At 58.2% G+C, this 25,529-nt stretch overlaps 7 protein-coding genes across 7 annotated transcripts; 1 reads left to right on the top strand and 6 right to left on the bottom strand.

Moving 5' to 3' along the window:
- Nucleotides 1-227: 227 nt before the first annotated feature.
- On the bottom strand, nucleotides 228-3,460 carry GMORB2_5138 (importin subunit beta-1; the record flags this gene model as incomplete). Its single annotated transcript, XM_035467112.1, has 6 exons — nucleotides 228-411; nucleotides 484-592; nucleotides 662-905; nucleotides 1,072-3,051; nucleotides 3,179-3,237; nucleotides 3,412-3,460. The coding sequence occupies 6 exons, from the start codon at nucleotides 3,458-3,460 to the stop codon at nucleotides 228-230; spliced, it is 2,625 nt and encodes an 874-aa protein (XP_035323124.1).
- Nucleotides 3,461-6,212: 2,752 nt separating this feature from the next.
- On the bottom strand, nucleotides 6,213-7,661 carry GMORB2_5137 (Conserved glutamic acid rich protein; the record flags this gene model as incomplete). The annotated part of the gene is made up of 2 exons (XM_035467111.1): nucleotides 6,213-6,225; nucleotides 6,382-7,661. 2 exons carry the CDS (start codon nucleotides 7,659-7,661, stop codon nucleotides 6,213-6,215), a joined length of 1,293 nt encoding a protein of 430 aa, XP_035323123.1.
- A 1,104-nt stretch (nucleotides 7,662-8,765) lies between these two features.
- Nucleotides 8,766-12,029, bottom strand: GMORB2_5136 (6-phosphofructokinase 1; the record flags this gene model as incomplete). Its single annotated transcript, XM_035467110.1, has 4 exons — nucleotides 8,766-8,853; nucleotides 9,476-10,611; nucleotides 10,762-11,232; nucleotides 11,316-12,029. 4 exons carry the CDS (start codon nucleotides 12,027-12,029, stop codon nucleotides 8,766-8,768), a joined length of 2,409 nt encoding a protein of 802 aa, XP_035323122.1.
- Nucleotides 12,030-14,006: 1,977 nt separating this feature from the next.
- GMORB2_5135 (uncharacterized protein) lies at nucleotides 14,007-16,149 on the top strand (the record flags this gene model as incomplete). The annotated part of the gene is made up of 3 exons (XM_035467109.1): nucleotides 14,007-14,329; nucleotides 14,393-14,778; nucleotides 14,861-16,149. The coding sequence occupies 3 exons, from the start codon at nucleotides 14,007-14,009 to the stop codon at nucleotides 16,147-16,149; spliced, it is 1,998 nt and encodes a 665-aa protein (XP_035323121.1).
- Nucleotides 16,150-16,791: 642 nt separating this feature from the next.
- Nucleotides 16,792-20,392, bottom strand: GMORB2_5134 (Superfamily II DNA or RNA helicase, SNF2 family; the record flags this gene model as incomplete). Its single annotated transcript, XM_035467108.1, has 4 exons — nucleotides 16,792-18,399; nucleotides 18,477-18,959; nucleotides 19,033-20,014; nucleotides 20,100-20,392. The coding sequence occupies 4 exons, from the start codon at nucleotides 20,390-20,392 to the stop codon at nucleotides 16,792-16,794; spliced, it is 3,366 nt and encodes a 1,121-aa protein (XP_035323120.1).
- A 129-nt stretch (nucleotides 20,393-20,521) lies between these two features.
- Nucleotides 20,522-20,956, bottom strand: GMORB2_5133 (uncharacterized protein; the record flags this gene model as incomplete). The annotated part of the gene is made up of 2 exons (XM_035467107.1): nucleotides 20,522-20,664; nucleotides 20,761-20,956. The coding sequence occupies 2 exons, from the start codon at nucleotides 20,954-20,956 to the stop codon at nucleotides 20,522-20,524; spliced, it is 339 nt and encodes a 112-aa protein (XP_035323119.1).
- Nucleotides 20,957-22,958: 2,002 nt separating this feature from the next.
- Nucleotides 22,959-25,385, bottom strand: GMORB2_5132 (putative pyrophosphatase or phosphodiesterase, AlkP superfamily; the record flags this gene model as incomplete). Its single annotated transcript, XM_035467106.1, has 2 exons — nucleotides 22,959-23,380; nucleotides 23,489-25,385. The coding sequence occupies 2 exons, from the start codon at nucleotides 25,383-25,385 to the stop codon at nucleotides 22,959-22,961; spliced, it is 2,319 nt and encodes a 772-aa protein (XP_035323118.1).
- Between the last annotated feature and the right edge of the window lie 144 nt (nucleotides 25,386-25,529).

Below are 25,529 nucleotides of genomic sequence, written 5' to 3'. Positions count from 1 at the left end.
GATGTGTATGGTGGTGGTTGAGGTAAAAGGGGGAGCCCATCTCCCTCACCTGATTGTGTCGAGACGAGCCTGCCTTGTCTTGATTTTGCATGGCGGAAGCCTGATGTAAATGTATGCCTTGGTCACTCGGACAGGTCTGGCATCCTATCCTTACGCTTCGGTTCGCTCAAGACGTCATGGCCATCACCTCTCGAGACTGGAGCGCCTTTCGGTCGGGGCAGACGACCCTAAGACATGACATTCTGCACACCGCCAAGCTGACGCTTGACCTGCTCACGAGCCCATCGGGCCGTCTCCGTCGTCCGGGACGTGAAGTCACGGTTGGTCTTGGTCTCCTTGATCATGGCAGTCACCCAGTCCTGGCGGAAGGCATCGACGAGCTCGCCGTTGGGGTAGGCATCGGCCAGATCACTGTGAGCGCGTCAGAACGGTGGTCAGGGGGGGGCGGGGGGGCCGAGGTCGGGACGGAGATGATGAGCTTACCCAATGACACCCATGGAGGCACGCATGAGCGGCTCGCTGCGGTTCATGTCGCCGGCGATGAGACCGAGGAGCTGGAAGATGGACGGCACGTACTGCTGGAGGGCTTGGGCTGAGAAGTATGTCAGCGACGAACACGTCATCACACGGGAGAAGAGATGGCAAGGGAGACTAGACTCACTCTTGGAGCTGGTCTTCATGGCACCGATGATTCCACCCCAGGCGTCCATGATACCCTCACGAAGCGAGATGACGTAGTCGTACATCTCGTAAGGGCCCTCGGGCGAAGCCGTGACCGTCGACGCCTGCTCGAGAACCTGGGCGACGACCGACAGGTACGTCTCAAAGTGACCGCCGATGGCGCCAGCAATGTCACCGAAGCACTGCAGGATGGCAGGCTTGAACTGGTTGGAGAGAGCGGGGGACTGTCGAGGTGATTTTTGAATTTTTTTTGTTTTTACCTGTCAGCTTTCATGTACACCCTCTTTCGACCAGCAGATTACCGTAGTCGTCTTGGCAGAAGCGCAGGGCAGGAGGGGGGGGGGGGGGGGGGGGGATGGAGACAGAGGGAGAGAGAGAGAGAAGACATACCCTCAGGTTGTTGAGCAGGTGATTCATAAACGTGTCGCAGTAAGGTGCACTCCTCTCGCCGATGGACCTCGTAATGTCGCTGACGAGACCGATGGCCATGGAGCACAGGCCGGGCTCCTCCTGGTTACCGAGGGCATTGTAGAGAAAGGGCGAGAAGGCGTCCATGTACTTGACGAAGTCGTCCTCGGTCGCGTTGGCGAGGGCGCTGATGGTGGCGAAGACGGCCTCGGGGACGCTCGACTTGCCGCCGACGGAGCTGAGGATCTGGAGGAGGGTCTGCATGATGCGGTCGCCCTGGGGGGCGATGTCCTTGTCGAGGCGGGTGACGATGCCCTGCAGGACGGTGCAGAGGCTGTTCTGCATCTCCTCGAGGGTGATCCTATCCTCGACGCTGACGACCTGGGACTGCAGCGGCACCGTCTCCTCGAGGCGCTTGATGATGACGTCGGACAGGGTGGCGACGGGATGCAGGCTCTCGGTGGCGGCGTTCTGGACGAAGACGTTGAGCACCTCGTACGAGGCCGTGCGGACCGACGTCTCGGCGTCCTGGCGGGCCGTGACGTCGAGCAGGGTGGTGACGGCGTTGTTGAAGTGAGGGGTGATGGCGTTGGTGGCTGCGCCGTACTCGCCGGCGAAGCGCTCGGCCAGGTTCATGAGCGCCCAGCAGCACGAGGGAGCCATCTTGGCGCTGCTGAGGAGGCCCTTGAACAGGGACTCGATGAGGGTGGGCAGGTGCTGGTCGGGGTCGATGGCCTCGGAGCAGGCCTCGGTGACGCGGCCGAGCGCGTAGGCGGTCGAGTCACGGACGTGGAGGGACTGGTCGTCCATCATGGAGATGAGGATGGGCAGGGCCTGCTTGACGATGGGGTCGAGGTACTTCTCCTCGTGGCCCTCCATGATGGCGCCGAAGGCGGACACGGCCGCGTCGCGGTGATGCCAGTCCTCGGAGCGGAGGTTGGCCTCGACGAAGGCGAGGACGGGGGTGATGATGGTGGCACCGACGGCCTGGGCGTAGAGCTGCAGGCACTGGTAGGCGGCCCGGGAGATGTTGTACTCGTCGTCGGTGGCGTCCTCGTCCTGCTTGGTCAGGAGCATGAGGAGGACGGGCACGACCTCGCTGGCGGCGACGCGGGCAAAGTTGTAGAACGGACGCATCTGGTCGGAGCTCTCGACGGTGGCGTTGTCGTCCTCGATGGTGATCTCCTCCTCGCAGACGGTGCTCCAGAACTCGACGGCCAGCTTGGCGACGTCCTCGTCCTCCGACTTCATGCCGAGTATGGTGAGGCCGAAGAGGGCCTTCTCCATGTAGAAGCGCATGTTCTCGTAGTAGAGGTTCATGATGCGGTTGAGGCAGCCGTAGGCGCCCTGCTGGATGCGCGAGTCGTCAGCCTGGGTGGCCTCGCAGACGACCTGCATGATGTAGTTGCGCTCGCCCTCGTGCTTGAAGTTGTTGCCGACGAACTCGAGCGAGTCGCCGAGGGCGGTGATGGCGGCGAGGCGGACCTCGACGTTGGTCTCCTCCTTGCGGGCGCCCTGGACGACGGCGGTGAGGATGGCGTTGGAGTGGGCGACGAGGGCCATGCGCAGCTCGGCGTCGGGGGTCTCGCAGATGTAGCCGATGGTGGTCAGCGAAGCCTGCTTCTGGTGAGCGGCACCCTCGCTGACGTTCTTGACGAGGAAGGGCAGCAGGTCGGGCCACTGGTTGCGGGGGAGCTCGATGGTGGCGATGGACGAGACGACCTGGGCGGCGGCGGCACCAGCCTGGGCATTGCTCGAGGACAGGGTCTGCAGGGTCAGCTGCTTGACCGTGTTCTTGGTGTCATCGTCCGTCTGCTGGAGCCATTTCGACTGAAGCTCCTGGTGACGGGCGGCGTCACGGGCTGTGAAGGCGTTCTTGAGGGCAAGACCGGCGGCGGTTCGGATAGAGCCGTCGGCTTGGTCGTTTGCAAGCTCCTGGACGAGGGTGGCGAGGTACAAGGGCTAGAGAGGAGACGATGCGGTCAGCGACAGATACTCGCAAGAGACGAGACAAGAAAGAAAAAAGAAAAAAAGCCCCCCCCCCCCCCTCCCTGCCTCGGGGAGCGGAATATGGATGTCGAATACTTACAAAGTTGCCCTCAGCAGCCTGGGTCAGTTGCTGCTCGGCGGCATTTCGCAGGTTCGCGTCTATGAGGTTGAGTCAGTTCACAGTCCCTGCCTGTCTGTCTGTTCTCTCTCTCTCTCTCTCTCTCTCTCGTCACTGAAGTAGGGAGGAGGGGTAACAGAGGAGAGGTTTCTCCTCTGGCCGTATACAGCCCCGAGACGAGAGTGTAAACTGCAGCGAAAAGACGTTGGACTAACCAGGAGACAGCGAGTTGGCGAGCACCTGATTAATCTCGGAGCTCGACATGATTGCGACGTAGAGGGTGTGTCGTCATACGGCTACGGGAGCAGCAGCCGGGTGTGGAAGTATTGTGTGCCGTGCACGGGAGCGTCGAGACGTGTCTGATCGATGGAGCACAGCAGCAGGAGCAACTGCACGAGATATCACCACCAGAAGAGAGATACAGGGGGATGGAGAACGCGACTCTCTCGATGGAACCAGGCGAAGGAGGGGAGGGGGGGAGAGAGGGGGGGGGGAGGGAGAAGACAAAAAAAAAAAAGGAAGAAAGGAGAGGAAAAAAAAAAAAAAAAGAGGCCAAGAATGAGTGACGGAAGATCCTTTAATGGGGATTCAGGATAAGCCGTATCAGCCGAGAAGAAAAGTGTACAGCGGCCTCGGGTGTGTCTGCGTATGAGTGTGGATGTGGGTGTGGGTGTGTGTGTGTGTGTGTGTGTTGTTTTTCTTTCCGAGGATCTTGGGATGAGGTAGGAGGTGAAGGAAATAAATGGACTTGGTGTGTGTATTGGTATTGATTGGTATCTTGGCGCCGCCTGAGGGGGAGGGAGGTTTGCTGACGATCTGGGAAGAGAGGGGAGTTGCCCTGTGCTGGGGCTCGTGCTCGCTGCTTGGCCGTGCTCCTGTGCTGCATCTCCCCTCTCCTGATCCGTACCGGCGCTAGGCCTGGTTGGGCTCTTCTGGGAGAGGAGGGTTTGGTCGTCGGTAGCAGTGCCAGGTGTTCATAGCAAGGAGAGGGAGGTGATGATGTAGGTATCGGCGGCAGCCAATACTGATCAGATCACGCATGTCTTCGTTCAGAGGCTGGCAATGGCTCTTCTCCCTCTCTCTCCTCTCCTCTCCTTCTTCCTCATCCTTCCTCATCCTTACCCGTCCTCTCTGTCCTTGTTTCGGAGGTCGTATATTCCTGTCCAGATGCAGGACATAATCACACACATCTCTGCTTCCCCGCCACAGCACCGACAGCCTGTAATTCCCCCGTGACTGCCCTCTATAGAGCAGCCCTCCACTGTCCCTCCTCCACCGTGTCGACCTACAGCTAGGGCCGCCGACTCTCCACCGCCACGTTGGTAAGGCCACGGGTACCGATAGGGTGATAGCCCGCCGCTGGCCGTACCCCTCAGTCTGATCCTGGTACGTGCCGGCATAACAGAACACCTGGTGAAACTTCCCCTAAGGGATCCCCCCCCATGAATGCCCTGTAGACCCGCCCCCCAGCCGATGACGCAGCAGGGGGAAGCCTCCCAGGGACGGTGCAAAACTTACGAGGGGGGGGGGGGCCCGCGGTACATGTACAGGGTGAGTCCGGCACGAGGAGGCGAACGTGTCTGTACCTGTACTCTTCCGCTCCATCCCCTCCCTCCTCACTCTCACTGTCTTATTCTAACGGAGTAATGAGATATCATCACTAAGACGACCCTTTTCTTCTACCCCTTCTCTCTCTCTCTCTCTTTTTCCTTGTCTCCCCGTCTTCCTGGTGCGGAAAGAGGACAAGGGCCGGTGCGAAAAAGAAAAGAAAAAAAGAAAAAAAAAAAAGGAAAAGCGCTGAAAGAATAATCTGTACAGATGAATATCGCACTTTCTCAACCCCCCACTTGCTCCTTTCTTTCCATGGCAACCAAACAAAAAAAAACAAAACAAAAAAACAAAACAAAACAAAAGGAAAGAAGGAAAACATCCTTGATCATGATCCGTCCAGGATGAACACGATCGAGTTCATCGTCAAGGAAATTCTCGTCCTCCAATCTCGCTCCCTGGGCCGTCCTTGTCATCTACGACCGTGCTGGTGACTGACCTGTACGATGATGGTAGTGATGATATTGCATTGGTCGGACAACGATATCATCGGTCCACCCTTCCTGCCTTGTTTCTGCGGAGTGCGGAGGTGGTGACGAACCCTAGATGCTCGCTGCTAACACCCGCGCAAGTCTCGGCCCTCGAGCCTTACGGCGCTGTACGGCATGCTGCCGTGGCCGCATGACGCAGCTAGCTCTTCGGGCAGGCCCCCTCAGCCGTGCTCTCCGTCTGGGAAGATGCACGCGCACGTCGGTCTTATCCACGTGCTGCCTGTCGGATGTCACCCCCCAGACGAGAGGCGTGATGGATGATGCCGTCTCGCTGAGCTCTGTCCATGATGGCTTCGATGCGAACTACCCTGCAGGACACCCTGTAGGACAGACGCAGGAGATTGCCCTTCCATGCCATGTCTTGGAACGGCCTCTCCCCACGCAGCCTGCAGTCTACTGGTAACCGACAGCAGTCGATACTGTTCAGGGCTTCTACTGGGACCGGATCCTGTCGGATCGAGGCCACGAGAATCCTGCTGCTGTCAAGACGCTGTCCGGAGAGCCTGGTCTCCCGTACCCGTACGTCGTATCACATCCCCCCGCTCACGGTTCTGAACAAGACGGATCCGAGGCCAAACTGACAAGCAATGTTGTGTATATAAGAAGAAACAGTATGAGAAGAAACATTACATCCAGTCACAAGGTCTTGATAGAGAGGAAGGAGACCGGTTGTAGAAACCGTGGACGCGGAACAACAGACGTGGCCGTCATGGGAGGATCGTGACCGCCTCGCTGCCCCTCGATCCTCTGAAACCCCAACCCCCAACCCCCCAGCCCCAAACCCCGACCGACCCTCCTTCAGTAATACGGTCCATCGTAGGCAATCTCTCTCCGCGGCGGCGTATGATGATGATGATGGCGGTGACCGTGTCTGTAGTAATCCCTCTCCTCCCTGCGCCTGCGTCGGATATCCTTTGTCATTTCCGTAAGCTGCAAGACATCGTCCTATTTTCATGTTTGAGTCAGTCAGCGCAGAGTCACCCCAATCCTCACGCCGGCCTCGCTCAAGAATATTTTCTTCTTTCTTCTTCTTCTTCTTCTTTCTTCTTCTTCTTTTCAGCTGTGGTACTCACATAATGCAGATACGTCATGATGTAGTAGAACATGGGTGAGTCCTCGTACTCGTACCCCAGAGCCTCTATGGCCTCCCTGCTGACGAGATCTTTGCTGACCTCGGTCCACATCTCCCTGGGCGGGGGTCCCTCGGGCGGCGGCTGCGGCTGCTGCACGCTCCTGCGCCTGTCAATGTCGATCTGCACCTCGACGTCCCTCTGCCTGTGCTCGCCCAGGCTCTTCCTGCGGTGCCTCCGGGGTGCGTGGTCGAGGGCGGGCGGCTGCTCGGGCCCGGGGATGAACTGCGTCCTGCGCACGCCGGAGTACTTGGTCCAGGCGGTATCGGTAGCGCCGCCGCCTATGCCGGACATGCGCACGCGCTCGGTGCCGGGCGGCACGTCGACGATGGCCCAGTCGCGCGTGGCGCCGCCGTAGGCCTCGCCCACGCGGCCGCGGGCGTCGATGGTCGAGCTGATGCGGTCACCCTCGTCGGCGACGGGCGGGTAGGCGGGGGCGGCGGAGCGGGCGCGCCGGCGGCGCGGCGGTTCGGGCCGGCCCACCACCAGGCGCCCGCTGTTGGCCGGGCGGTGCCTGCTGCGCGACCGGCTGCGCACGTCGACGTCGACGTCGACGTCGCCCCTGCTGTTGAGGCTGACGTCAATGTCCGTCTCGCGGCCCCGCGTGGCCGTGACGTAGGGCCGCACCGTCGGCGGAGGCGGCGGGCTGGGCGGGCGGGCGGGCACGGTACCGTGGTCGATGCCGCGGTAGTGCGTGATGACGTCCCGCTCCACCGTCGGCTCGCGTACCACCCGCCTGGGCGGCGGGGACGAGGCCTCGGACGACGCGGCGACGGATGACGTGTCGGACGAGTCGGTCAGCGAGTCGGGCGACGCGTCCCTGTGATCGATGACGCGGGCGCGGATCCTGTCGGCCGACCTCGACCTCCGCAGCGGGCCGGCCGAGTCGTAGCCGCCGTCGTAGTATGGCGGCTGCTGCTGCCGCGGATCGCCGCGCGGCTGCCCGCCCAGACGGCGGGCCATGCGGTGGTCCTGTGCCCTCTGAGAGTCGGTGCTGGTGGGACGGTGCCGGTCGTACGTCTCCACGTCGCGCTGTCGGAGCACCATGGGTCCCGGCTCCATCGGCCGTCCGTTCTCACGCAGGAAGGCGGGCGTGCGTGAGCCGTGGCGCGACGGCGGCGGCGGGCTGGCCACGCGACGACGGTGGCGGTAGGACTCGTCAAAGGTCGGGTCCGATTGACGCGGCGCCGCGTAGTAGTCGCCCTCCTCGAAGGAAGTCATTCGTGGGCGGGACATGGTTGCGCGTAGCACACTACTACGGGAAGTAGTATTGCTGTTACTTGCAGTGATACGCTACCAGCACTGGGTAGTGTGAGAGGGTATATATCACCCGTCAGGTCTGCAGTGTCAAGTACTGGTTTGCGTGAGTGATGATGAATGACGATGATGATGCGGGGGACTTTGAAGGCTTCAGAAGAATGAACAAAGAACGCAGAGAGAGAGAGAGAGAGAGAGAGATGAGATGAGAGAGAGAGGTGAGAGAGAGAGAGAGGTGAGAGAGAGACGAGAGAGAGATGAAGAGAACAGGGCCTCGTCGGACAGGAGTGGGAGAGAAGATGGAAGGAGAGAGGAGGATAGAGAGGAAGAAGAAGAAGTAGAAGTAGAAGGAGTAGGAGAAGTAGAAGAAGAAGAAGAAAAATAAAAACAGGGCTTACTCAAATCCTTCTTCCTCGACCTAGCAAATATTACTAGTCGTATTATCACACCCAGTACAGTACGTATGCATGGAAGCGCTGACAAGGGTCATCGGGAAAGCTGGGAAGAGGTAGGAAACTGGACTGGAGACTGACTGCCTGATTGTCTTGGGGATGAGGGGTCAAACCGGATGGATGACGAGGTGCATGAGACGAACATTCAGGTCACAAGCGCCCAACAGGATGCATATTCTGGTACCCACGCATGTGTTATTACTATCTCTCCCTCTCTCTTTCTCTCTTCTTGCGTTCTTACGCTCTTACGCTCTTACGTCTCCTCTACTCTCTCTCTCTCTCTCTCTCTCTCTCTCACCTACCCCCCTCCCCTACCCCACCACTGGCCTGATTTCTCTCCATCATGATTATCCATCTCTCTGCCAAAAAAAAACATCTCTCTACCGAACCTGCTCTCATTCAACTAGACGTCCACTTCATCTACTCTAGTTCTCCCCTACATCGTCATTCATGATTGCTACCGTCATTATCATCATTATTCATAATTTTTTTCTTCTTTTTTTCCCTCGGAACATCGTGCTTTCGGCCCCTCCCCCCTCCCCCCTCCCCAGCCACCCTCCTCAGCCACCCTCCTCCTCTTCATCCTCAGGCGGGGCGAATCGAACCGCCGTTGACGCAATCTTGCATGGTATTATAGTGCTCTACTGCCTTTCACGCCGTATCGCAGTGGTGTAATGATGGCAGTACCCGTAGTGCACAGCCGGACAAGCACAGCCCAGCTGTAGCCAGTCAGTGTAGCCAGTCAGTCCCTCCGTGCAGAAAACTGCAAAACTTGGTCTGGGATGACGGTATCAGTCGATGACTTGCACCCTTGGGACCTATGACGTTTTGCTCGTGGTTCATCCTACCATCAATAATACCACTAGTATTATCATCACTTCGTGGCACTATCCGTACTGTCGCAGTGATCAGATAGTACTATATATAATATATATTAATACGCACGTCATATGACTGACACACACACACACACACACACACACACACACACACACACACATATATATATATATATATATATATATATACATACACATACACGCACACACACCCACATATATATATTACACATATACTCGAACGAACCGGCCCGAGCCTACAGATGTACCCTTGTAATATCCACGACGTGCCTAGTCATATTCATACACAATGCAATCATATTTCATTCATCAACCACATAGAACCAGAAAGAGAAAGAAAAAAAGAAGAGAGAGGTGGAGATAGATAGATAGAGAGTGAGATACGCACACACACACACTCGCACACGCACACACACGCGCGACGGAATGACCACAGCTCAACTTTCAGATGATACCCCTCTTGGCATCCTTGGCAACGAACCCCTGCAGACCCTTGGAAGGCTTGGGGTAGTCCGGCCTTCCCCCGAGCATGTCCACCACGCTGCGCATCTCCATCCAGGGAGCCTCCTTGGGCCTCCTGTTGGACCAGTCCGTCACCTTGTCGTCCTCGAGGTCCACCATCGGCGAGAATACCACCTCGGCGCTCTGTATGCCGATGACGCTAGCACTCTGCGGATCCTGCCTCACCCTCTCGGCCGCGTCGGTCCCAAACTTCTCGAGGTGCTGCATGCACTTGATGGCCAGACGGACGGCCCGGCACCTGTCCATCGGCGACGGGACGCCACCCTGCTGCACGTGTCCGGGCACCGACTCGCGGCTCTCGAACCGGTCGTGCGCCTCGTCGCGGATGATGCTCGCGATGAGCTTGGCGTCGTACACCTTGCTCGCCTTCTCGTTGATGAGGATCAGGCGTCCGGCCCGCGACTGGCCCTTGTCCTTGCGGAAGACCTCGTTGAGGTGCATCACGTCGGCGTTGAGCATCTGCAGGCTCACACCCTCCTCCGGCGTGTACACGGCGATGGCGCCGACCCCCAGGCCCGCCAGCGTGGCGATGTAGCCCGACCGACCGCCCTGCGTCTCGATGACGAACACGCGTCGTCGGGTCGCCGAGGCCGACTGCTTGATCTTGTCGCAGTAGTTGACCAGCTCGTTCAGGCACGTGTCCGAGCCGAGCGAGTATTCCGTTCCCGGAACGTTGTTCGAGATCGTCGCCGGGAGGAGGACCATGGGGATGCACAGCGACGGGAACTCGTCGCGGGCCGCGCGCAGCTGCGAGACGGCGTGGAAGGCCTCGAAGCCGCCCACCAGGAAGAGGGCGTCAAACCTGTACCTCTCGAGAAGGCTGGCGATGAGCTCCATGCCCGACTCCGCCGGGAGCTCGCGGTTCGTGCCAATCTCCGAGCCGCCCTTGCTGGCCCAGCCCTCCACCTCGAGCCAGTCAAAGGGCCGGACGGCGGCGACGGGCTTGTCGTCGTGGTGGCGGGCCAGGCCGGCGAAGCCGTTGTGGATCGCAACCGGCTCGTGGCCGCGGCTGATGCAGTAGGCGACGGCGCTGCGCACAGCGGCGTTCATGCCGCCGGCGGGGGCACCGACGTTGATGAAACCAATCCTCATGCGCTGCGCTCATGGTCAGTCAAAGCCGTCTCCGGATGGTGTGCACATCTCCGGACCCGAAAATCTCCCTCTCGGATCCGAGTGACCTGGTACATCTCCGTTCTCGAGGCAAGGGAGGAGAGGAGAGCGCCGAGGGGTGGCCATGTAACTCACGTCCTTCTGGGGAATCTTGGAATCATCGACGAGAACGCTGGTAGTAGTCACGTACGAGTTGTACTGGTCGGCAAACTCGGTGTCCCTCAGCTTCATGGCCGTGTCAAAGTCCTTGGAGTCGACAGCCTTGGCCACCTCCTTGGTCGCCTTGACGGCCTGCATGAGCGGCTTGCGGACAATCTTGGCCTCGTTGATGGCGATGAAGCACGTTTCCGTCTCGGGCGTGGCCTCGAGCACAGCGTGCACGGCCTCGACACCCTGCAGGGTGGCGAGCATGCGGTCGTAGGCGACGGCGGTGCCCCCGCGCTGGACGTGACCCAGCGTGGTGATTCTCGTGTCTAGTCCTAGGCCGCCCTCGCGCTTGTCGGCCAGGAGGTCCTTGATCTCTTCGGGGGTGATCTTGGTGCCGTTCTGATCGCGGGCGCCCTCGGCGACGATGACGATGGTCTTGCGCTTGCCCATCTTGCGGTGCTACAGGTATCGGCAGAGTCATTAGCGAACTGTCCACGGCTGGAAGCGGGCGCATCGGGTGCCGACGTCTCCGGATAACCTACACGACGGACGACGGTGCACATCTCCTCCTTCCAGTTGGTGCCCCTAGGACGCTCGGGGATGAAGACAAAGTCGGCACCGGTAGCGACGCCGGCCATGAGGGCGAGCCAGCCGCAGTGACGGCCCATGACCTCGATGACGAAGGCCCTGGAGTGGGAGTAGGCCGTGGCCTCGATGTAGTCGACCATCTCGCAGATGCGGGCGAGGGACGAGTAGCAGCCGATGGTGGCGTCGGTGCCGGAGAGGTCGTTGTCGATGGAACCGACGAGGCCTACAATGTTGAGATGCCTGTAGGGCTTGACCTGAGCCGACGTCAGCTCGCCGTTGGCGACGAGCTCGTCGATGAGAGAGGGCCACTCGGCGCGGAACCTGTCGGCACCGGTGAGGGAGCCGTCGCCGCCGCAGATGATGAGGGCGTCGATGCCGTTGAGTATCATGTTCTTGGCGGCCGTGAGGCGTCCGGGACGCTCGTAAAAGGCCATGCAGCGGGCTGTGCCGATGAGGGTGCCGCCCTCCGACAGCCAGCCACGCACGTCGTCCCACTCCATCTTGCGGATCAGGTCACCGCCACGGACGAGACCCTCGTAGCCCTCGTAGATGCAGAAGGCATCGCAACCCATGTGGATGGCGGTGCGGACGACGGCGCGGACGACACCATTCATGCCGGGAGAGTCACCTCCCGAGGTCATGACGGCAATCTTCTTCTTGGAAGCCATGCTGCTCTCGTTATCTCTTGGGAAAAGACTCCGTGCCTAGGCGATGACGCAACAGCAGGGGCGGGGGTGGAGAGACGTAGAGTAGTGGGGAGTAGAAAGCAAAGTCGTCGTCAGAGAGCTGCTAGCAGCTGACGAGAGGGCGCGAGAAGCAAGTCGACGGGACGGGGAAGAGGGTCAATGGTAGGGAGAGGAGGAGCCGGGGGTAATTTATCGAGTTCCGTCGGGAGGGAGAGAGAAGCAACAGCCCCGTTGCAGGGACCAGTCGAGGATGATGTTGAGGGTGGGAAGGTGGGGTGGGGTTGTTGTGCAATCGGACCAGATGAGGATGTGCTCTAGATCCCAAGCAAAATCGAGAATTTGGGAAGGAAAGAGGAAAGGTTGGGACAGAGAAGAGAAGACGTCGGAGACGGCGTGACGGCGAGACGTCAAACTGGGAGAGGGTCTATACGCAGGGAGCCGCAATTGACATCGGGGCAGTCCACCTTGTCTACTCCGTACACAGAGCAGAGTGAGGAAAAATATGGCGCGGGGCCAAGAAGCAGAGAGCCCCACCAACGATGGTTGAGCTCTTATCGTTATCGGCTGCGGGGGTGTCGGGATATCGATACCTATAGGGTACATGTACCGAGCCCTCAGGGCACACGGTGACATCAGTACTCTGCAGGTATATCTACGTCCACATCACGCCGCCGCCGCTGCCGCCGTTTGAGGAGAGAAAGAGGATTAAGATGCGGCTCCATCAACGTGGTATTATTACCTGCTCGCAGCCAGCATGCGCATCGTACTTGTATACAGCCTCTCACCGATGTCGACGTCTCCATACCAACCCCTCGAGAGCCGTGTGCTGCTTCCGACGGAGTCTGTTCTGGATCCAGCGCGCAAGCAATGGGCGGAAGTGTACGAGCAGAATCGCATGAGAAAAAAAATCATCAGAAATCAGGTGAGATTGTTCCACGCTACCAATTTGGAGAACATGGCACCATGTCGGGGACGTTCTAGCATGATGAATTGTATCTTCGCCCCGCTAAGATCACTCGCAATACTGAACTGACTCTACTCCCCTGGCGTCTGGCGGGGCACGGCATTACGTCGTAGCCTTTTCCTCTCGTGTCCAATGCTCTCTTCTCCTTACTCTTGTCGCCGCACTAGCAGCGTGTGCTGCACCACCGGGATCCACGATTTTGAAAGAGTTATAGCATTATTACTCACACATGTGCTCCGTATTGGCTCTCGGGGAAACACTAACATAACTGTACTCTTTGCTCGTACGATTCCGTAGAGTAGAGCCCCGAATATGCCTCAGTCGCCATCGCCGCCTCGAAAGTCAGGACCCAAGCCATCCATGATGTCTTCTGATGAGGACTGTAGCACGAACGATTTTGCTTACATAACCCTCCATTGACCCTGTACACTGCACAGATTACGGATTATATGAAAAAGCAATGGACTTGCATCGTTGGATAAAAGTTTGGAAGGCACCGCATATCGCGCCTTCCCTTTGCTCCTCTACTCATACTCGTACGTCCTACGTCGTGGGTCGTGGATTGCCCCTGTCAGTATTATTACGCAGTAAAGATGTCCACCGTCATTGGTCCGTAGCAGCTCAATACCCACCTTTTCCTTTGCCTCAATTGCTCGAGGTGCTCGGCCGCTCAAGGAGGAAGGACGGGCAGAGTGGCCGAGGCTGAGATCACTGAGAGCACTGCGAACAGGGACAGGGACGGCCTACCTGTAACCTACAGGCCAGGCCAGGGTATTCCCGTATTGATACAGGTTACAGACCACAGAGCTCCGCAACATTGACTAGCGTCCGCTGTCGCATCACGAGCTTCCCAGTCCGTCCAGCCTCCCCCCAAACCTCACCAGCCTCACCGGCACCACCCGACCGCGGCCTAACCCCTGCAGTCTGCCGCATCTCCCAGGTACTCGCACCACGGTCGCATGTCGTCACCGCGCCCGTAGGCTCATCCCGCCACCATGGCACCACCAGAAGACGGCACCCCGCTCTCCCTCAAGCCCTTCCCCGTCTCCGACAAGAAGCCCAAGAATGTCGCCGAGTTCATTGCCCGCGTCAACGCCCAGCCGGGTGGCTTCCGTGCGCTGTCGGCCGCGAAGCTGAGAGAGGAGGCTGCCAGACAGGCTCGGGGAGGCGCGGCTGAAGTTGCCGAAGATGTCGACATGGCGTCCGACGACGACGACGGCGACGACGACGACGACGACGACGACGACGATGAGAGCCACGACGCCAACGACACCGCCGACCCCCTCCAGGCGCGATTCGAGGTCCTCAAGAATGTAGAGTGAGTGAATCGACTAGGCTCTGCCGCTGAAAATGCGCTTTCTGACTGCCATCTCCCGAACAGAATAGCTGCCCAGACGGCCATGCTCACCCTCGATTCCGTCTCGCTCCTCCTTTCCAAGCAGAACCCGACTCAGGCCAGCCTGACCCTGTCCAAGCAGCTCCGCGACGTCGTCGGTATCGGCTCTCTCGGCTCAGATCGCCTGGCCGAGCCCGCCACCGACCAGGCCAAGGACAAGGACCAGGAGACTGTCGCGCTGGGGTGGACGCTCATGGAGATCAACAAGACGAGGGATTCGGCCAAGGCAGCCTGTGCCTTCCTGACTGACGAGATGGAGTCGGAGACCAAGTACTGGGAGGACATCATCGGTGTCCAGGCCAATGGGTGGTCCGTCTGCAAGATGCCCCAGGATAGACATACCCTCGGAGTCAGGGTCGGTTTCTCCGAAGGTTGGTCCTTGCACCCCAGACAGACCTTTCCTTACGCAGCTCGAGGAGACCTGGGGCCGTAACTGACATCAACTCGCCATAGCTATCCCCGAATTCAGAGCCATGGGACTTGTACCGATAAGGAGGCACGAGGATGGCTCGGCCAACCTGGACGGCAACCTCCTCCGCCTCCTGTCGCAGAGGCTCATCATCACCTGCGAGCGAGACGGCCAGGTGCTCGGCCGCTGCGCCCTCGACCTATCCAACGACGAGGATGCAGCGCTGGAGACCCGCGTCCTGGAGGCACGCAACAAGCTCTTTGACGAGGAGCTCTGGCACGAGCTCGGCCGCGAAGCACGTTCCTTGGCCGCCTACGACGTCAACCTCCTCGGGTCGACCCTCACATACGACGTGGACGGCGGCATCAAGGTCACGATGCAGTTCCTCTCACCAGACTCGCCGCTAGCACCAGACGTGTCATCTCTGCCAGTAGACGACACGGCCGAAGCCATATCGCTGACGCTGCATATACTACTAAGCTACGCCCACCGGTTCAACGAGCTGATGCGCAAGCGGCCGCTGCCGCCTCACTATCCGCGCAACCGCGGCCAAGTTGCGACTCTGCTGCGTCCCATAATCGCAAGGTCCATGTGTCTGCGTAGTATCGAGTCGTGCACCCGTTTCGTCGGCGGGCTCGTCCGGACCCTGCGCAAGGCCGGCCTCGACTCCTCCTTCATCCTCAACACCAGCCACCAGCCCCCCCCCTCCGAGGCCTCGTCGTCGGCGCGCAACGGCGGCGGCCCCCACCAGCTCCCCGCCTCGCAGCTCTTCGTCCGCAACATGCTGCAGCCGGCCGACTTCTACGTCGTCGTCAACCTCGTCCCCGACGTGACCTTCACCATCCGCGGTCGCACCCTCCTCCACCCCATCACCGCGACATACTACTACATCCTCCCTTCCCCCTCGCTCGACCAGGTGTGCCCCCCCCACCGAGACGCGTACACGACTATGCGCGCCCTGTCTGAGTACCTCTGCACCGCCACGGGCAGGCTCCTGACGGAATTCTTCCTCGCCCGCCTCCCGGCGGAGGATGATGCGTGGACCCGCAACATGCAGGGCACGGCCATCCGTCGCACGGATAACAGCTCCTTCCAGTGCCTGTTCCACGTGGGGACCGAAGAGTCCGAGCGAGACGACATCACGTCTGATACTGACGACGACGCGGCCCTCCCGCTGCCCGTCCTCTCGGTCCACGCCAACACATCCGTCGACGGCAAGAACTTTGCACGGACGTTGACGTGGGCCGGCCACAAGGATGACGACGATAACGCACCGTCTACGTCGCTGGAGCAGGCTGTCAAGGGGATGACAGAGTCGTTGTCAAGGGTATAATCTTTTGACGTTTCATTTATTGATTCAGTCGCACTCTCTTAGAAAACACAATGGCGAATATAGTTCATTTCATACGCGCAGCAGCACCATTTCTGTTCTCAAGAATTTGTGTGTGTGTGTGTGTTTAAGAAAAAGAAAAAAACTTGAATATTAGTAGCAGAATTCGTCTTCTACGACCATGTCGTGACTCAACAAAAGCATATAGGCAAAAAAAAAAAAAACGAATTCTATCCATCGCATCTCACTGTGCCAAATAATAATAGTAAGGGTAGAGAGGTTGAAGCATTGTAGCAATGGTGTGTCTCGTTGTCGACATGGTTTCTCCATCATTCTTCTTTTCCTTCATCGTCAGACTTCGTGAAGATAAACAAACCGATGAAGAAGATCGATCCGTCAAAGAGAGGGCCGACAAAAGAAAAAGGGGACGAGAAAAATAAATCAAGGAAAGTACGTATTTTACATCATGGCGTGAACTGAGGGAGAGTGAGGAGTAGGCGTATATCCATTGGAACGAAAAAGGAAAACAAAGTGGTTAAAAAGACGCTAAGAGAAACCCGAAGAAAAAAAAAAGGAGAGGGGGGGGGGGGGATAAAATAGCAATAGAAGGGAGACCAAAGGAAAAGATTTTTTATCTTTTTTTTTTCACCTCGTTCCGTTGAACAAGAAACGTAACTCCTTGGTGGAAAGCCTCCCAATCTTGCGCGACTCTGACTCGTCCAGAGCGGCCTCGACCATCTCCTTCTTGCGCTCTTGCAGCTCGACGATGCGGTCCTCTACTGTATCGGTGGTGAGGATTCGATAGACCACGACCTCGCGGGACTGGCCGATGCGGTACGCCCTGTCGATGGCCTGCATCTCGATGTATGGGTTCCAGAAGGGGTCGAGGATGATGACGCGCGACGCGGCCGTGAGGTTGAGGCCGGCGTTCCCCGCGCGCAGCGACACGAGTATCACGCGGACGTCAGCCTTGCTGCGGAACGCGTGGGCCGCGTCGTTGCGCTGCGTGGCCGACATGCTGCCGTCGTAGCGTTGGGGTCGGTGCGAGAAGCCCTCGTGCCGCATGGCCACCTCGAGGAGGTCGAGGAGGAAGGTCCACTGTGAGAAGATGATGGTCTTCTCCGGGCCGTGGTTGCCGTCGGATAGGACGCCATCCTCGATCTGCCGCAGGAGTTTCATCGTCTCCGTCACCTTAGCCGAGGGCAGCCATGTCTTGCGCAGGTACGCCATATACTTTCGGTACGTCTCGCGGTTCTTGTATGCTTCCTTGCGAAGCGTCTTGAGCATCGTCGGCTTGACCTCTTCGGCCTCGTCTTTGCCCTTACCCTTGCCCCTCTTCTTCTTGTTCTTCTTCTTGAACTTCTCCCTCCCCCCCCCCTCCCGAAGCTTGTTCTCGGAGCTGACTTCCCTGCCGAGCACGGCGTCCTTGCTGTCCTCACCGTCTTCGTCGTCGACGATAAAGTCCCAGAGGTTGCCGTTGCTATCGACGTCGTCGGCGTTGGAGTCTGCCTCCGAGTCGAAGTCAGATCCGGAGTCATCGTCGTCTTCGCTGTCAGCGACTTCCTCAACCTTGGCTTCATCTTGCGTCTCGACTGCCTGGGGCATGTGGATCTCGCGGAAGGCCTCGTACGTGAAGCACTTCCTAGGGTCGAATTCGCCTCTGCATACTGGGCAGCGGCACCTGGAGCTCTCGTTTCCCTGACGGATGGCGGCTTCCATGTTGCTGTCCACCAGCCGGCTGAGGCACTGCTTGCAGCTGTCGTGGCCGCAGGGGATGAAGAAGGACGGGCTCTGCACGGCATCATAGCAGATGGGGCACTCAAAGGCGTCAATCTCCTTGATCCGAGTCACGATTGACTGGTCCAGTTTCTTGACCAGCTCTATCATGTCCGCCGTCGATGCCTCGGATGATTCCTCTACGTCCAGGTTCAGGTGCGGGTGGCAGCAAGCTTGGCGGAGTCGGAGCAGGAGCACTAGGATGTTGGAGTAGTTCTTGCCCACGGTCCCCTCGCGGAGATACTTGTTGAACAGGACCTGCGACTTACTCTCCAGCTGCTTGTAGAAGTCGAGCTCGTCGGCAGACAGTTCCACGTGGACCTGTGTTTCCGTCTTGGAAGGTAGACGCAAGATCGGCTTCCCATCAAGCTGCGAGTCCTTCTTGCGTCGGAGCATGATGGCCTTGAGGATAGTTCTTAGCCTCTTCATGGCCTGACCTCTGGGCTCGCCCTTCTTTCCAAACAAGGTGCCAAAAGTCTTTGGGAGGATGGCAGGTCAGCACAAATACACTCGGGGGGGATGCACCCTATGGAGGGAAGAAGACAGATGCTCACCTGCCGAAAAATATCCCAGTGGCAATACGGCTTGATCTTGAGGAACTGGAGAAGAGCGAACAGCTCCACGACACCATTCATCATGGGCGTTCCCGTCAGGCACCAGCGGTGCGTACCCTGAAGACGGCAAGCCGCCCTGGACGTCTGACTCTTCTGATTCTTGATGCACTGAGCTTCGTCGAGGATGATTCGGTGGAAGTTGGCCTTGGTCGGGTGCAGCAGGGGGCACTTTTCCGCGATCGCCTTGTCATTGAAGTTGACCCGCCTCTCCCTGTCCTCCTCCTGCAACTTCTCCAGCCGTTTGAGCTCTGCCGCTAGGGTCCCATAGGTGGTGAGGACGACGTCGTACTTGAGGAGGTCCTCCGTCGTCGCCTTCTTCTGATGGTAGATGAACGTGGACAGCCTGTGCGGAGCCTTGACCTTTGTCTTGATCTCCTCTTCCCACTGCCGCACCAGAGCGAGTGGCGCAACGACGAGGTTTGTCTGTCGTCGTCATCAGCAAACGCTCTCGGCTTCTCAGGAACAGCACAGCAGCAAGACGGGAGTCGGTATTTACCTTTGGCCGGGACGTAGCCTTGCTTACCAGCATGAGGGATATGACAGATATCGTCTTTCCGAGACCCATGTCGTCGGCGAGAATGCCACCTTTGTTGGTCCCCTCCTCCATACTCTTCAGCCACGTCAATGCCAGCTCCTGATGATAATACAAGGTCCCCTTGAGACCTTCGGGCGTACCATTCCGGTTCTTCTCCGGGATCTCCATGTCGGGGCGGATGTTCTGCAAAAGATCGTCCAGCTCCTTCTCCGTCACTCTCGAGTCGTGCATAATATCGTGAAGGTAGTCCGTCACCCTCTCGGGAAGGGCGTTGCCCGACCCATCGGTCCCGTTGACGAAATCAAATTGGCTGGTGCGGTTGATTACGCTCGACAAGCGGTCCGACGCCGGCTGCATGGAACCCCAGGGCGCGCCGGATGGGTGCCTGAATCCACCGCCCGCCGGAAACCGACGTTCGAGGTTATCTGATGAAGACTGATGACGATCCGTGCCATCTGCTCGACCTAGTGGAGGTTCTCCAGGAAGACTTTCCAGCGAGACTGGTAGCATACTCTCCCACCCCATCGGAGCCCCCCGGCCTCTCGCCCAAGAGGGGTTATGTGGGAGCCCTGTGTGCTCGGGATCGTGCCAAGAAGCATTGTAGGATCCCGGCATCTGCATAGTGGGATCGCCTCTCGTAGCAGAAGTGCCGTCACGGGGGAGGTCATGGTTGCCCGACCGTGGGCCATCATTGCTATGGGAGCCGAGGTTGTCTGACGGGGGCTCGCTCTCACGTCTCGTGTCCGCTGGGCCATAATTCAGTTGTTGAGTGGCCATGAGACGATGAAAGACATCGTTCGGGTTCGTGGAGAATGGTTGGTCAGACCAAAACGGCGCCTGGCTTGAGAGCTGGAGAGCCATCTTACGATCTGCCTCCTCTTGCTCGTACCGAGCGGCTTCCCTTGATTGTCGAAAAACGTCAGGCTTGCTGACTTCATCGCCCCTATAAATTTTTAATTTAGTTTTTTTTAAAAAACTAGAGTTGAATATTGTTCTATTCACGTTCTAGGTGGGGTGTGGTTTCGTACCCAGTAAGGTCAATATAGTCGAGTGCGCCGCTACCGTCTCGCTCAGTAGGAGTACTGAACGGGTCACGGGTCGTCCAGGATGATGGTGATGTAGTCCTTCGCGACTTATGGACCAGATCTACGCTGTTGTTCTGCGTCGATGTCCTTTCCCTCTTCCTGCTCGGCAGAGACACGGAGCCTGAGTCGGAAAAGGTGACCTCTGTTAGGGGGAATTCTGGCGCCCTTGTCAAGGATCCAGAGGGACCAGCGAAAGCACGCTCATAAGAGGGGTCTAGCATGAAATCGATATCCATGTCAGCTATCATCCATCTCGCAACTACCTTTGATTCGTGTGGTGGAGACCCGATGACCACAGAGCTAGAAGAAGGGGGCAGTATGTAGATAAGGCAGAGAAATATCAGGAGGAGAGGAGACCAATTTTTTCAAGGTTGGGCAACGAAGACACCACAGGGGGAGCCCTCAAAGACAGGGCGGAGCTCGTGCAGATGTAGGGAGTGTGACTTGCGCAGCTGCCTGGTTTTCACGTACTCGGAGCTGCGGCATCGGTAGCATGTGACGGCTGTGTCTGAGGTTCTCCAAGGTCATCTGCCGGGCGGGCTCCGTCAGCCACCTGTGCGAAGATGAGGCCGACAAGTGTCGGCCGGCGACGAATCAGCCTTACCTTCGCTGCTGCTGTACTCGTCCTCTATCGGTGGTTTGCCTCGTTTCACCTTGTCGATGAGCCTCTGTAGGCGGGCGATCTCAGCCCTCATCTCTTCACGCTCCTCCTCGACGTCGTCAAAGCAGGGGTCCTCGAGAGACTTGAGCATGACCTGCTGACAGGTCAGCTCCTCAGAGAGCTGAGCAATCTCATCCATTATTCTCGGTGTCCTCTCAGATGCCGTGGGAGGCGGTAGAGATGAACGGGACGATGAAGGCTGGGCACCCTTCCGTCAACGGTGGGATAGATGGGCATGCCGGCCCATGAGGCGGCGCGGGACACTGAGATGGGTGGAGCCACGTGTGCCCTCCAAGAGAGGTCCCCTGCTTGCCTTCTGGCTTGAGAGAGAGTCTCTGGTTTTCGTGAGTGGAAACGAGTAGATGAGGCGAGCAGGGCTGGTCTCAGTGACGGGAAAGTGAGGGTGTTCGAGGACGAGGTGAAGTGTCAAGATATGCGACGAAGGGATAAATCACTACGACCATGTGTCGCAAGATAGATGGGTGAAAAGGGAAGGATCGCGTGGATTCACGGCCGTGCACATATGCTAAGTGCACAAGCCACCCACTGTAACTTTTCGGCGGAGGGAGGGCAGCATCACTACTCAGTGCTCACTACTTGTACAAGGGTACACCAGGCGGCGAGTGCGGGTGGATGCCACTGGATGGAGAGGCATGGGCCGCACGGGATGGGTGAAATCACTGGAATGGGCCGGGGGGATTGGATCTCTGCGTGCCCCCCCCCCCCCCCCCCCCCCCCCCCAAACAAAAACCCTCTTGATCTCAGACAGAGTACAAGAGAAAGATAGACCCTGACATTGCTTGCAGATGGCTAGGCCGTAATGGTATTATTATTATTATTATTATTATTATTATTATTGGTACGTCGAATGTAGGATTCCTTCTCTCTAAATGATGAATAGCATGTCTATACAGTCACCGTACCTATTCTGTCTTTCACCTCGTCATACACTGTGGCTTCCCGTGTCGCTCACCAATATGCAATGTCAGATGACTAAGCTTGAGTACAATCCGTATGATGCAATGCACGGAGTAACAATAGCTCCCATGCACATGCAGTCAATACGGGGGTGATAGGTGATACGATAACCACCAGACGATGAGTTCGATAATATCAACTCGTGGTGCATGTGGCTGAGTTCGGATACGGTATATCGGTCCCTTTACCGACCTGACCGTACATGTGCTCTGCCGTGAGATGGACTGCCGAAGCGTCATCGATCTTGTTGTCGAGCTGACGTTGGTCCATCAGTCCTGTGAGAGGTCGACGAGTTGGAAACCGAGCAACCGTTCTGGTGAGGGCTTCACCCATGGTGTCACTGCATTACTTAGCATGGAGAGATGCAAGGGAGAGAGTTGCGGGTTCGAAGCGATACTGCATTTCCTGGGTCTTCGTCTCGAACCAGTTCTTCACCATGCTGACAGATGCTGTGCAGTGAGTGCTGATATGTTGAGATGGTCGAGCAAACCCGAGCATAGAAGTCATAGGCCTCTCCGTTGAACGTCCTCATTGAGACACGATGGCTTGGATTCCGCTGGCTTGAAGTACCTCCTCGATTTGTCGCATTCCAGCCTTGAGGACCATCGCTCGTACGGTTACGGTCATATCCTCACGTGCATCGTATCTTCAGCTCAGCCCGGGGCTACGTTGCATGTAGCCCCAAGCTCACTCGGCCGTCCGCGGCGGGTATGCGAGCTGGATTCTTAGCCTTCGAGGGACCACCAGTTTCCCATCATCAGATGTGCCTGGACGTGTCGTCGATGCATGCCCAGCGAGGCACTCTCCCATGTGACAGCTCAGGCTCGCGATAGCAATGTGTGTTCGTGGAAATGACCCAGGACTGCATGCAGGAAATTATCTGGAACGTATATAGAGGCGAGTATCATCGTGAAAGAAAACATTGAAACCCCGAGGATAGGATGGTCCGCGTTTATACGCAATTAGCGAGTGCTAGTAGCTTCCCATCCGTAAAATAAAAATAAAAATAAAAATAAAAATATAATCATAAAAACAGTACTCCGTGCTGAATACAATCGAAGAACTCCATACCAGTCAACAAGAAAGAAGAGTGAGGACAAGGAAAGGGGGAACAAGAGAGTGAGGGAATGGGGGAAAGCTATGACTATCGTACAAGAGAGAATTCAGCTAGAGCCGGACCCCTTGAGAGTATCCAAGACCTTGTCGACCTTGTGCGTGACCCAATCCCACATGCCGCCGAGGAAAGACTTGTGTTTGTCCTTGTCTCCGCCCTCGCCCTCTTCGCCGCCATCTCCGTTGGAGGCAGGTGGTCTGTCTTCCTTGCCGTCCCCGGCAGACGACGGCCTCTCCACAGGCGGTTCATCGACCTGAGGCGGCACGTTACTAGCAGCAGGAGCTGTCGGCCTGATCGGCTCGGACGCGGTGGTGACGGTAGGACGTTCCGTGGCCGGATCCTCGGGAACGGCAGGGTGGTCCTCTGGTTTGTGGGTGCCGATGGGCTTGAGGGGAAGGCGCAGGGTTCCGTTGTTGGGTTTGGGTTCGATGCCGACAGAGTCGCAGAGGAGGTTGTACACCTCGATGTTTTCTGTAACACCAGAGTCAGCATTTCTTCTCTCTTGTTTCGGATCCTTCAGCGACATCATCCACGGCCTAGGATAAGAAGAAGTCGAAGGGATGGGATGGCGTGGCTTACGGAAAACAGGCAGCTCGCTGTTGGCGGGATGGGGGAACGCAGGTCCCCGAGCGATGAAGATGGCACGCATGAGCGGGTTCTCATGGTCGTAGCCGTGCAGCCCGCGGGGACGGTACACGGTCCCATCCGCCTTGGCTTGCGCGACATCCATCTCGGCCTTTGTCACGATGGCCCAACCTGCCTTGGGTACGACCCACAGGGGAGCTATCCGCTCACTCTTGGAGAAGTGGTACCGCTCCGGCATGTTCTTGTCGCGCAGATAGACCTCGAAGCTCTGGTGGTTGTCTTCTTCTGCCTTGGCAGACAGCTGGTCATACAGCGAGTCGAGGTCTGCATCGTCGTAAGGTCGCAGGCCGGAGAGAGGCCATCCGTCAACGTGCTCGATCTTGGAGGTGTCGACCAGATCCTCGAGCTGGAGGACGCGCGAGGTGTCGGTGGTGGCCATGCCGTGGTCCGACACGACGATGACGTTTACGAGGTCCGAGAGGTTGCGCTGCTGCAGACCGGCAAAGACATCGCCAACCATCTTGTCCGCGCGCGTGATGGCGAGGAGTACCTCGGTGCTGTTGGGGCCGAACCTGTGGCCGTCAGCATCCACGTCGGGTACATACGCCGCGATGATCTGGGGCCTGACGTCCGTCGCCGCCACGGTATAATTCTCGTCCTGCGCGGGCATGTCCAGGAGATCAAAGATGCGCTGCACCTTATTATCCAGCTTCTCGTCACCGTTGTACTTGTCTACGATGGTCGGCTCGACACCCAGTATGCGCGCCTCGCTGCCCGGCCACATGTGGATCGCCGTACGGATGCCGTGCTTCTCGGCTGTCACCCAGAATGGCTCGCCCCCGCGCTCCCACCACTTCGAATCCAGGCTGTGCGGCGAATCGGTGCTGTGGAACTGGTCGTGCAGCTCGGGGTCCCAGAACGTGTTGCCCACAACCCCGTGGCTCTCGGGGTAGAGACCCGTGGCGATGGTGTAGTGGTTCGGGAATGTGACGGATGGAAACGACGGGAGCATGTACTTCGGCGACACGCCCTCGGCCACCAGCTCGTTGAGCCTGGGTGTGAGGCCCCTCTGCAAGAAATCGGCGCGGAAGCCGTCAAGGCTGATGAGGATGGTGGTCGGGGCGAACAAGGCCGTTCCGTTGCTCACGTACTGCTGCACCGGGGCCGGAACCACTGCTGCGTTTGCAGCCCTGCGCTTCTTGGACAGCTTCCACGCCCCAAGAACCAGGATGGCAAACCCGATGGCGATGAGGCTGTAAATCAGGATCCAGCGCCTCCACGACCGGCCCCTATGCGCCTTGTTCATGATCCCCAGCTGCCGCCTGTCGACCTCATCGCTGTCCTCGCGGTCGCTGCTGTCTCCCGTTGTGCTGCCCTCCCTCATGGCGCCCGCCTCCATCTCGTACATCAGCCGTCCATCCTCACCGTGCTCGGCATCCTCCATGATCTGTCGTTTCCTCTGCTCCCGACGTGCGCGCCTCGTCTTACGCTTCTCGTCCTTCCCATCCTGCTGGCTGTTATACGTCGCCTGCGTCGGTGTCGCCTCGTCTGCGGAGCTAGCCATCGACGCGTTACTCCCCCTCCTTTTCAGCATCTTGAGCGGGTTGGGAACATTGAGGCCAGAACCCTGCCTGTGCACCCTGCGGTCCTGTTTCTTCCACGAGCTAGCTACCAGACCCTCGATCTCATCCTCGTCCATGAGGACCAGGCGGTCGCGCGCCCGCAGTTCCCGGCTGTTGCGCGCACGGTTCTGCAGCTCGTCATCGTCGCTATCCGTGTCTTGCTCGCTTCGGGCCGTGTGGATGGAAGACGCATCGTCGTCGTAGCCTGCCGGCGACAGGAGGAGGCCGTCATCCCGGGGGAGGTTTGTGTTGAGTTGTGGGGGGGGCATTTTCGCTTGACTCTCGTCGTGGCCCTTCTCTCCTCGTGCGAGGTTTCCTCTTTCCTCGGGAGGATTCCTTGCGAGTGTGTATGTGCAGTCAGTCGGCGTTATATACAGAGAGCATCATTGTTGGAGGATGCCCCTTAGCCAGGT

Source organism: Geosmithia morbida (genome assembly GCF_012550715.1).
Source record: "Geosmithia morbida isolate 1262 chromosome Unknown scaffold_3, whole genome shotgun sequence".
NCBI classification, from domain to species: Eukaryota; Fungi; Ascomycota; class Sordariomycetes; order Hypocreales; family Bionectriaceae; genus Geosmithia; species Geosmithia morbida.
Note: the sequence above shows the minus strand (reverse complement) of the source record. Positions and strands in the feature narration are given on the sequence as shown.